General features: G+C 41.0%; 1 protein-coding gene across 1 annotated transcript; it reads left to right on the forward strand.

Annotated features, from left to right (window-relative positions):
- The first annotated feature begins 4,504 nt into the window (after positions 1 to 4,504).
- irx3a (iroquois homeobox 3a) lies at positions 4,505 to 8,294 on the forward strand. The gene is made up of 2 exons (XM_047581576.1): positions 4,505 to 4,988; positions 5,584 to 8,294. Exons 1-2 carry the CDS (start codon positions 4,770 to 4,772, stop codon positions 6,634 to 6,636), a joined length of 1,272 nt encoding a protein of 423 aa, XP_047437532.1. The 5' UTR covers positions 4,505 to 4,769; the 3' UTR covers positions 6,637 to 8,294.
- Positions 8,295 to 11,088: the final 2,794 nt, after the last annotated feature.

Genomic DNA, 11,088 nt, shown 5'->3' on the forward strand with positions numbered 1-11,088 from the left:
GTAAGTACCTACAGCAAATAGAGAGGCGGCATTTTGGAACGTACGTAGTCAGCCTATAATTTAAATTGTTCATATTAAAGTCAGCACCCATTATAGGCTTACAGATACAGTGTTTAAGTTAATATCCATATGCACATTTTACAAAACTTATAAGCTGCTGGCTGCTTGGTGAAAGCTCTGTTCAAGGCCTAAATCTAAAATGGATCTCCCACTCAATCCATGTGCTTAGCCCGAGCGGCTGACTGACCGACTTAAAATTAGTAGTAGCCGACAACCTAAAGTTAACACGTTAATGTAAAACACGTGCAAGGTAAATGCATTAATTCGCACTTTGATCCACTGTCATAACCCAGTTTAATAAGTTGCAGTCCATTGACTATTAATTTGTTTCCAAATGGTGTGAGCAGGAGGAGCGGTTCCGAAATGCTTTACTTTGCCACTAATGCAAATCAAAGTTGGTCTATCTATTTAATATGCATGATTGGTTGGTGTAATGTAATTAAAATCATACTGTATAAATTATCCCAACAGTAAAAAAAAAAATTAAACTTTAAATGTATTTTCAAAGTACACTTGCTTCTGCTGCAAGAACAATTAATTTTAGAAACTAATTCATTTATTGGATTAAGCTTCGCTGTTCTTTAAACACTGTAAGATTTATTGGCCCTTTATTTCACCCTAATGGGACATGAGTTTGAAAGAGCATATTTGGAGATTGAATGGGCAGCTCGGTAAGTTTTTTTTAGGTTACCAACAGATTTAAGTTTGAACCCGCTGAGGAACATTTACTATTAACAATAACAGCTATACTGTTGCTAAGAATAATTGCTTATAAGAAATGATAATACCAGCAGTCCCTTTTCTGAATCACGCTGAGTTTTTTTTTTTTCTGTGTGCACTGTCGCTTATTTCCATCATTCTGACATAATGTCACATATACTCTGGCTTATTTAGCTTCAGCTGGCCAGTAGCTTTTGCTGATGTATATATTGAAAAAGCTATATATCCCTCCACTGCACTATATCACATATTACATTTGCAGCAGCGTTTTCTGCCGTGGAATTCTGGTGACTCTAAACAAACTCTGCAGGCTACTGACATTTCAAGAAATGCTTAACAAAATGAGAACTGGTTTGTCAGGCAAGTGAAGAAGTCTCTGTCTCCCTCTCTCTCTCTCTCTCTCTCTCTCTCTCTCTCTCTCTCTCACACACACACACACACACCTCAAAATACCACAAGCATCCATCGGTCATTTACTGGGTTTTCTTCTCAAATCCTCATTCGTCACCGTAATTAACCGATGCTGATCAGCATGGGCTCCCTTAAAATTGATTCCACGTGTGATAAGATCTCTGCGTGTGTGTGCGTGCGTGCGTGTGCGCGTGCATGCGCGTGTGTGCATGTGTGTGTGTGTGTGTGTGTGTGTGTCACAGGGGCGTTATGGAAAAGATCCAAATGTGTAATTTGAAGTGCCTCTGTTTGAAGCCTTTGATCTCGCCTGTTTTGCAGAGCATCGGTTCATCATTTGAGACGTGTCGCTGGTGCCCTGTGTATTGCATAAGGAACTACTGTTGAGCGATAGGCCGTGTTTGTTTGCTTATGAGAATGTGAAATTGTGTCATCTGCATAATTACCGTCAAAGAGCTCTCTACAAAACAGCCCTCAAGTCACTCGTGTATGATTGCCCTCTTTTTTTTTTTTTTTTTTTTTTTTACAGCACCTACAAATTAAATTGGCTCCCGCACGCTCCCAGCACTCTTCCGCAAGTATAAGGAAAAGTAATATCAACTAAGTGTAAATAATAATAATAATAACAATAACAAGAATAATAATAATAATAGGGCTAATTAAGACAGTTATAATAACCACCATTTATTTTATTTTTTTTTTCCATTTTGGCCTATTACTCTCGCTGTGTGTGTGTGTGTGTGTGTGTGTGTGTGTGTGTGTGTGTGTGTGTGTGTGTGTGTGTGTGTGTGTGCGCCGAAGTCAGACAGAGTTTAGTTTACTGTTTACCGAGACTCTATTCAGGAGCTGCTGCGTCTTAATGCTTTTATGGCTACGCCAGTTTCCCGGGTCGGTGTGAAAGTGTTAGGTTAGTGCGTGGTGTGTTTGATTGGAGGCAATAAATCAGACTCGCCGTGGGTGGAGCGGGGAGAGAGAGGTGATAGGGACGCGAGAGAGTGTTGGGGGTGGGGGGTGGGGTGCGTGACGGGGGCGTCCGAGCTACGTGGTCCCGGGGATGAGACACGTGTCCATCCGGACTCGGGGCGCTGCTCAGCGGACACCAGCAGACACTCACAACGCCGGACTCGCAGATTTATAGTCTCCCTTCTAACGCTCAGTTCTCCTACGGCCCAGACGCTCTCCACCTCTTTTTCTCTCCGTCTGCGTCTCAGACACATTTTTCTCCTTCTGCAGTGTGATGTTTGATTTTTTTTTTCCTTCTCCTTAAACTTCACGTTAATCTTCCCATTATGCAGCTGTGCATCTAAATGCCACATGTATCCACTTATCTTTAAGCACCCTTCACTTCTCTGTCTGGACCCCTTTCAGTTTGTAGGTCGATCTTGCGTGTGCGTGCGCGCGCACGAGTGCGCGTGAGCGTTAAGTGTGAGCGTGCTATTGACTGCTATGTAGTGATTACCATTCCGGTCGGATGGCACCAGCAAGCCGCTGTAATTAATAACCCCATAATCCGGGTTGGGGTGGATGTCGGCGGCAAGGAACACACACACACACACAGATACACATACTCACACACAGATTCAGGACAGAGTTTTACAGAAACAAGGCGTATCCTTATGGGTAGCGCTATATAAGAAATTATAGCTGCTATTATCCCTCCCAGACAATGATAACTATCTGCTTCAAAAGAAGATTAAAGGTTTATACAAGTTCAGAGTTCCTGGAAAGCCGGATCGCATTATCAAAACTCAACTGAGATTGATGGGATTTCGCCTCGCCGTCAATAACACATTAGGACTTACGCCTCATTCTAATAAAGTGCGTGGAATTAATAACAACAATAATAATAATAATTTAACTTCCGCGGTTGTTCTGCAAGCGATTAACAAAGTAGATGCTGGTACACAGTCGGGCTGGAATGCGATTATGGCTGTCCCCTACACACTTTTAAATATTGATTCGTGGAATTTCAATTCTGACTCCCTTGTCTAGTTTTAATCCGCGTTATTTACAAGAAACATCAGGTTTTATCGAATTATGAAATGGTTTTCTTAAAGATGCAGACTGTCCGGATGATCGTTTGTTTTTTTGAGGATTAGGAGCGTTTATTTAATATCAAGAAATTATGCACTGATTTAAACTTTGAAATAATCTTACTTAGATTACTTACATGGAATTATTATTATTATGATTATTATTATTATTGATTTTTATTTTATTTATATTATTATTATATTGTAGTGGTGACTGTTTATAATAGTGTTGGTTTATATGATCCCCCTTCACTTTATTTAATGTATTTCCCATCTCGCTTGCCGAATTCGTGGTTTCCCTGAATAAACATCTTTCCAGCCCAATCCACTAAAATGTTTATTACTTATCACTCTTGCAGGGCTGCTTTACATTCAGCTTAATGTGGCCATCATCAGCTTTCCCTCTGATGTCAAGTGGGTACATGGCGACCCGTTTGATGTCTCAAATTAAAGAATGACTCGACTCCGATTCTCCTGCCACCCAGAGACCATAACACCTCAGACCCGGCGTGAGAGCGAGCACACAGCTTGCACCGGGCGATGAGGCGACGAATAAAAGAAAAGAAAGAAGGAAAAAAAGGTGTGTATAACTTGGGATCCTGCGTCCTTTCAAGGCATGGCCATCATCACGACTCACAAACACATTTATTGTTATTTGTCACAAGTTGTTCTGCTCGTTTATATTGGAAGTTAGGATTTTTTTCAAAAAAAGAAAAATATGCAGTCAATTCACAAATGTGTGCGCAAACTTCCATGAACTAAAAAAAAGAAAGAATTTAAGACAGTGAAATCTGTTCACTTCTCCATTTTTTTATTTTGATATTTTTTAATTTTTACCGCTTCCTCCAACTTTGGATCAACAAAAACAAAAAAAAAAGTTATTTCGGTATTTGCGTTTGACAAGAAACCCAGACAAATAAAAGAAGTTAATTACCAAGATGCTCGCTGATGTCCGTTTCGCCAAAATTAGTGAATTAACACAAAAAAACTGGTGGTACGACAGACGCGAACAAATAATAAATGAAACAGATTGGCGAGCCATAAAATGAGATTTGAAGCCCCATTCAAATAAGAGCTCGCAACGTCAGTGCACTTATCTGAGAGAGAGAGAAAGAGAGAGAGCGCGAGGGAGGGAGGGAGGGAAGAGGAGGGAGGGAGAGGGAGAAGGAGGGAGGGAGAAAGAGAGAGAGAGAGAACGCTGTTTGGTGTGTGGTTTGTATGAGAGGGGTGAGATTTGAGAAATAGGAGGGGCTTCTAAACGACTAGAAATGTCAATCTGAGCAAGGGAGTCCCAATAATCTAAAGCAATCTGTAAGGACCTGACCTTAGTCCATCCAGATCAATAGGGAAGTGAGGGTGGAAAGGAGAAGAAGAGGAAGAAATAAGGGGCGCAACCGGATCGTTTACGCTGGCTGTTCCCGAGGAAATATAGACTTCCCTTGCCTGCACCTTTTGTTGCTCACATGCTCACACTGTAAAAGTGGATATCGAGGCAATTCCCTTGCTTTGTGTGATTGCAGCAGACTTTTTTCCCCTTTTCCTGCCGCCATGTCTTTCCCTCAGCTGGGATATCAGTACATCCGACCGATATACCCGCCGGAGCGCCAGGGGATCGCCAGCAATGCCCGAGCCGGGACAGAGCTCAGCCCGTCCGGCGCACTTTCCAACGTCCTCTCCACTATGTATGGATCTCCTTTCGCCGCAGCAGCGCAGGGCTATGGAGCGTTTCTCCCCTACTCTAACGATATATCAATTTTCAATCAATTGGTGAGTCTCTCTACTACTCTCCCACTCCCCCTTCTCTCTTTCCCCTCGCTCTCTAAAGTTGCCCATAACTTCTGTAAAGAAATAAACTGCCTTTAGGAGAGCTCCACTCTCGCATTTCGGGCGCAAACTTTCAGAGCGCCGCCGTGAACTTTGTAGCCGAATCGTTTGAGAAATTTAGTTAAAATTTGTTAAAAGGTGATGCATTAACAACGCGTGCTTTATGTTAACACGCCATTTCTCGAAAATTATTGCGGCGAGTGGATAAAAAAAAAAAAAAAAAAAAAAAAGATGCAATTTGCCGCGGGTGGTTCACAGGTAAAGGTGTGCGTAAAAGTAAACGCCTGTTTTTGCAAGTGTTCGTTTGAGCGAATTAAAATCAGTAAAACGAAAAATTGTGGGCCAAAAATACATTGACGCTTTTGTTTGTTTACACTTCAAGAAGAAACTCAGAGTTGTTTTATTCCTGTTGGTTCACACGTCATACTATGGGGCAGGATTGTATTATTCATAAGAAAGAATTCCAAAGTGTTTAATGAAATGATAATATACAAAGACCGAGAAATTCATCTGACTCTTTGATTCTATGTCTTTGCAGGGCGCCCAGTATGAACTGAAAGACAGTCCGGGTGTCCAGCACCCCGGGTTCGCTCACCATCACCCTGCTTTCTACCCATACGGCCAGTATCAGTTCGGTGACCCGTCCAGACCCAAAAACGCCACGAGGGAGAGCACCAGCACCCTGAAGGCCTGGCTCAGCGAGCACCGTAAGAACCCCTACCCAACCAAGGGAGAGAAGATCATGCTGGCCATCATCACCAAAATGACCCTCACCCAGGTGTCCACCTGGTTCGCCAACGCCAGGAGGAGGCTAAAGAAGGAGAACAAGATGACCTGGGCCCCCAGGAACCGCACCGACGAAGAGGGGAATGTTTACACCAGTGATCACGAGGGGGAGGAGGGGGACAAGAGGGAGGACGAGGAGGAGATCGACTTGGAGAACATCGACACGGAAAATATTGAGAACAAGGACGACTTGGACGACCAGGACGACCTGCATTCAGATATTAAACTAGACGGGAGGAGTGACTCTGAGATTTCTGACGGCTATGAGGATTTACAAGGGCCCGACCAGAGGTTTCTAAAGGCCGTGGGGAAAGAGAGCAAAGACGTGCAGAGAGGAGGAGAGCACTTCCACAGCCACCACCATCACCACTCTTCTTTGGACATCAAAGCTCAGTCAAACGGGGAGCAGCTCAAGCTGAACCCGGTGTCCGTGAGCTCGCCGCCCTCAGAGAACAACCCTGCCCCAGCCCAGAAGCCAAAGATCTGGTCTTTGGCAGAGACAGCCACGGCCCCGGACAATCCGCGCAAATCGCCGCAAATGAACGGCAGCAACTCCGCAGGCTCCGCCGCCCAGACCATACTCGCCCCACACAGACTCATTTCTTCGTGTCCCGTAGGGAAAATCCAGAACTGGACGAACCGAGCCTTTTCGGCGCACCAGCTGGCTTTACTGAACTCCAATCATTATCTGGGACTGGCGAACCAGGCCACAGCCACCGGCCTGGCCCTCTACAGCAGCAGGCAAACGGAGGACAAGAGTCATAGTTCAGAGACTCCAGTCACAGGTACATGTCCCCGACACTGAGACGCGCATGTATAAATAACCACAAAAAAAAGACACTAGTCCATTGCCCGCCATTCATTTCTTTTAATTTTTTTATCCTTTGCCTTCTTTGCCTGTTCGTGGATTATTTTTTCTCTTTCCTAGGCCGCACAGATGAACAGTGTTACAATGTCGTAGCTTACAGAACACGGTGTGTGTGAAGTGTGCGTGCGTGTGTGCTTTGAAAAATGTCCAAGAGGATTGTGGGGGGGAAAAACTCACCAGAAAGCATTTTTTTAACAAAAAGAAAAAGAAAATCAAGAGCTGAATTGGGTGAAACTGTTCTTTCTTTTTATTCTCCCTTCCTTTATTTGCTTTTGTTACTTCCATATGGTATTAAGGCTCCCGTGCTTTTATTTAACGGTTAACCGTCATCCCATCAAACACACCAGTTTTAAGGCTAAATTCACTCCAGCTCTGCATAGGTCTCCAATGATAGGAAGTTTAAATAACGTATTTTAATTTTTAGAGAGATCTTAGTGCCTTGGATGCAGAGGAAGAAAGAGGGAGAGGAAAAAAATAAAGTTGTTAAAAACAGCTTTCCACCCAGATCAAAGAAAGCGTGGCTGTCAGTTAATGACATTTGGGAATTTTCATTTTGATGCCACATCTAATTCTCTTTTCTAAATGCCATATTTACCCAAATTAGCTTTGATTCCAAAAAAAAGCAATACTTTTTTTTTTTTTTTGCAATTATTATTCCTGTGTTGTGCTCTTGTGTTATTTCGTCAAGGCCTACACTTACTCGTTTGGTCATGCAAATGAGCAAAATGCAAATTCACTTCAGGCTCGTTTTCGAAAGGCAATTGTCACTTTTATATCACTTTGTGTTTTAGCTCTTCGTGAGGCTATTATTTGTGTTGTTTTTCTCTTTCTTTACCATTTTTTTTTTTTTTTTTTTTTTTTAAATTCTGTTTTTGCCCATGTATATTTCAGGCCTCAGAACCAACTAGAAGCAGCGATGGTTCTTTGGGCTCTCTGTCCTCTCCATAACCCCCTCACCCATCCTCTCCTCTTTTCCCCCCCTTTTTAATTTTAATTTGAATATGGAATGTAAAATAAGAATAATACATCTCTGTATACTTACATTGTAAGCATGTCCTGTGTAAAACTGCTAATGTAATAATGTATGAACCTGTAGTCTGTGAGTTTTTCCTTTTTTCTTTTTGTAAGTTCTGTGAGGATTTGATGTTAAAATGTTTTGTATATAAAGTTAAGAATATGTACATACTTGTGAACCAAATTGTACAAGAAAGTCTATATTTTGGCTAATAAATGAACTGCTGCAACTTAAAAAAAAATACATATATATATATATATACCTATAAACGTTGTTTTTTGGCCGAGGTATTTTGACAGCTGCTTTTGATGGGGGCTTTTTATTGTGCACTGCTGCTTGAAGTGCACTGCTTTGGGTTTTTCTTTTTATGTATGTGTGTTAGTGGACAGCCTGGGGCACTGACTTCATCCTCCGTGGCAGCGATAAGTAAATATTGGAGGGGGATTTATCACACTTCTATAGTGCAGGGACTTAAGGCTAATTAGCCAGTACTGCGGCATACATTTGGATATTCATGTTGTGGGATTATCCCTATAGAGGCGCGGCGTTCGCATTAAAACGAATAAATTCATTCATTCATTTTCGTCTAAAATTATAGTCCATGAAGAGACTTTTGGGTAATGGATGGCTCTTAGATGATCGTTGGTATACTGGTCAGAAAGCTCGAGTTGATCCTGAAGATGGATTTTGGCTTATCTCCCAGATCTCATCATGCTCAATTTGTACTGCTTTTGCTCTTCGCATATATCATACATTTTCCTCGACCAGTGCTGCTCTGTGGTGTAATTGTAATATATCGTAGCTGCATAACTAATAATAACATCATTTATTTTGTTTTCCCGTGATGTGATCATTTGCATGTGTGAGCCCTTATCAGAGGAAGTTTATGTAAACTTAGTGTTGGAGCTCCCTCTACAGTCACTTGCAGTCGGCCATGATCTGATGCACGCAGACTCACTCAGCACACAGTCTGCTCATGCAGTCTCGTTTATTATTATTGTTTTTTTCTTCTTCTTTTTTTATGGTCCCGCTCTTAATTCTTCTAACGGCTGTGATGTTAAATTCGATGGTAACATTTGGCACTTAGAAATCTGTCGCGAGTAGAGACATTTTGAGGCGTTTTCAAGCCTTTGTGTTGTTAGTTTCTGATGTTCAAACGCAGCACACTTTGACACGTTTGATGCTTCTAAAGGCCAGCATAAATTATAAGAGAGGGGAAAAAAACACGTAGTTGAAATTTTATTGCAAAAAAAGATTTAATTAAAAAAATAGGCATTTTCGATTTCCACAGCCTTTTGGTACAGCTGAAACTAGGTCCGAATATTTACTAAAAGGCACAATAAAAAATAAACTGTTTAAATACAATAACTATAGTAAATAGATAAAAAATTTCATCAAAGGGTTTAAAGGACAGTATTCAAAAAAAAAAAAAAAAAACGTCTATGGGTGCCATGATTAATTTGGGATTGCAGGACTTCTCAATTACACTCGCAAGCGCAGTTGTTTCACAAATGCGTGGAAATAAAAGATAAAAAAAAAAAAAAATAAAATAAAGAAGGAAAGGAAATAAAATAAAACATCTGAATAAAAATATTGAAATTATTCAAATTTCGCAGATTATACAAAAATCTGTAAAACATAAAAATCTTAGTGATGCAAATTCAGACTTTTGTTTCAACCTCTCATTAAGTCAAAATATAGTGTTGCTTGATTCATATTTTTTTTTTCAGAAAAGCTTAACAAACTTTCACAACTCTTAACAAAGACGTTTTTTGTCGATAGCGTACTTTTGACATTGTTTTGACATTTAATTCATTTATTTATTTTGTCTTTAAAAAAAAATCAAGGATTTTGATTTACGCGTAAAAGACGCTCCGTGCTCGACTACCCTCAGATGACCAGCGATGACAATATCTTTTAATGTGATTCAGAGCAGCAAAGGGAGATGAAACGCGTTGATTCGCTCGAACCTGATCCACTCTAAGGTTTACGATTTGCTTTAAACAAACCCCAGTCCAGCCGGGAGAACGACTCCGTAGCCTTTTGGGGTTCCTCTCACCATGTTGCCATCCTTTCTAATCAATTACCCTCCTTCACGCGATGCATATTCGTAAGTGACAGCAGCCAACAGCCGACTGATAGATGCAACATTTTATTACATTGTTTTTGGAGATGCTTCGCCATCTCCTTTTACTAAAGAAACACTAACACTGAAGGTTCATAATTAAACAATAATAAAGAAGTCGAGTCATTCATGTGGAATATGGTAAAGAAAAAAAATCTAAACCATTTAAAAAGCTTCACAATAAATGTCACAGTAAATTAAACAGATTTAATAAAAACAAGGCTGATTCTGCTGAGCATGACATGTACAAATAAATTGTTGTTACAAAGGTTTATCTCAGCCTAGAATAAATAAACATATATGTAATTCACTGGTCGCTGCATGTGAGGACTCTGAGCCTTATCATAAATAAGGATGCTTTTATTTCCTCTCAGTTCACAGGATGTTTGCTCCTGAGGGGCCCACAACAAGCCCCCTCTTGATCACGAGGATTCAGCTGCAATGCTACTGAAGGGCCAGTGATCATGTCTGGAGCTCAGGGCTTCTCCTCTGATCAGTGCATGAAATTAGGGATTAAAATGCCCGGGCAGAAACAAAGTAATCACGCCTGCTTATGTTGCCATACGTGTCCAACCTGCTCCCGGTTACAAAGAGCAAATGGAGTGCATTAGCTAACATTTTGTTCAGAGCTACGCAGGGACCAGTTCCAGTGGGGCATGGTGTGACACTCGTTTCCTTGCACGTTAAGTGGATGTTCTCTTGGCTAATGAGCAATAATCAACACTGGCTCCTCTTCTTATGTCTGAGGTCCACGCTGTGTTAAATGCTAAATGTCGGTGGGGCACACTGTAGCATTGCACTACTCAGCTGCACGGTATAATCTTCTTAAAAAAAAAAGACTGTAAGAAAAACTAAGAAGTTAAAGTACAATTTGAAAAAAAAAAATGTGCAAAATGTGACATCATGGATAATTTAAAAATCATGAGGAGAGAAGTTGTTGTAAATCCCTTTAAGGGGGAATTTGTGATACTGGGCTATATAAATAAAACTTACTTCATATTCAGATTTACCACATCATAAAGCATCATCTAAGCTTCTCAATTACACTGTCTGTCTTCTAATTATTTACTAATTAATTGATAGTTCTGCGGTATTAACAGTGTGGGAAACACATATGCATTTGACAGAGTGACAGTAAATTCTAGTTCATTTTCCCGTCTAATCACATTGCTTATGTTTTCCACAGCACTGTCTGACTACCGCTCCCCGCTTTTGCCCTCGATACTCTGAGACAGGACTACATAGAGCG

The sequence above is a fragment of the Mugil cephalus genome, chromosome 3 (assembly GCF_022458985.1).
Source record: "Mugil cephalus isolate CIBA_MC_2020 chromosome 3, CIBA_Mcephalus_1.1, whole genome shotgun sequence".
NCBI lineage: Eukaryota > Metazoa > Chordata > Actinopteri > Mugiliformes > Mugilidae > Mugil > Mugil cephalus.

Excerpts from the sequence above, each read along its gene's own strand:
- irx3a (XM_047581576.1), top strand. The coding sequence starts at position 4,770 with ATGTCTTTCCCTCAGCTGGGATATCAGTACATCCGACCGATATACCCG. Across the intron at positions 4,989-5,583 it reads TATCAATTTTCAATCAATTG|GGCGCCCAGTATGAACTGAA; the intron begins GTGAGTCTCTCT and ends ATGTCTTTGCAG.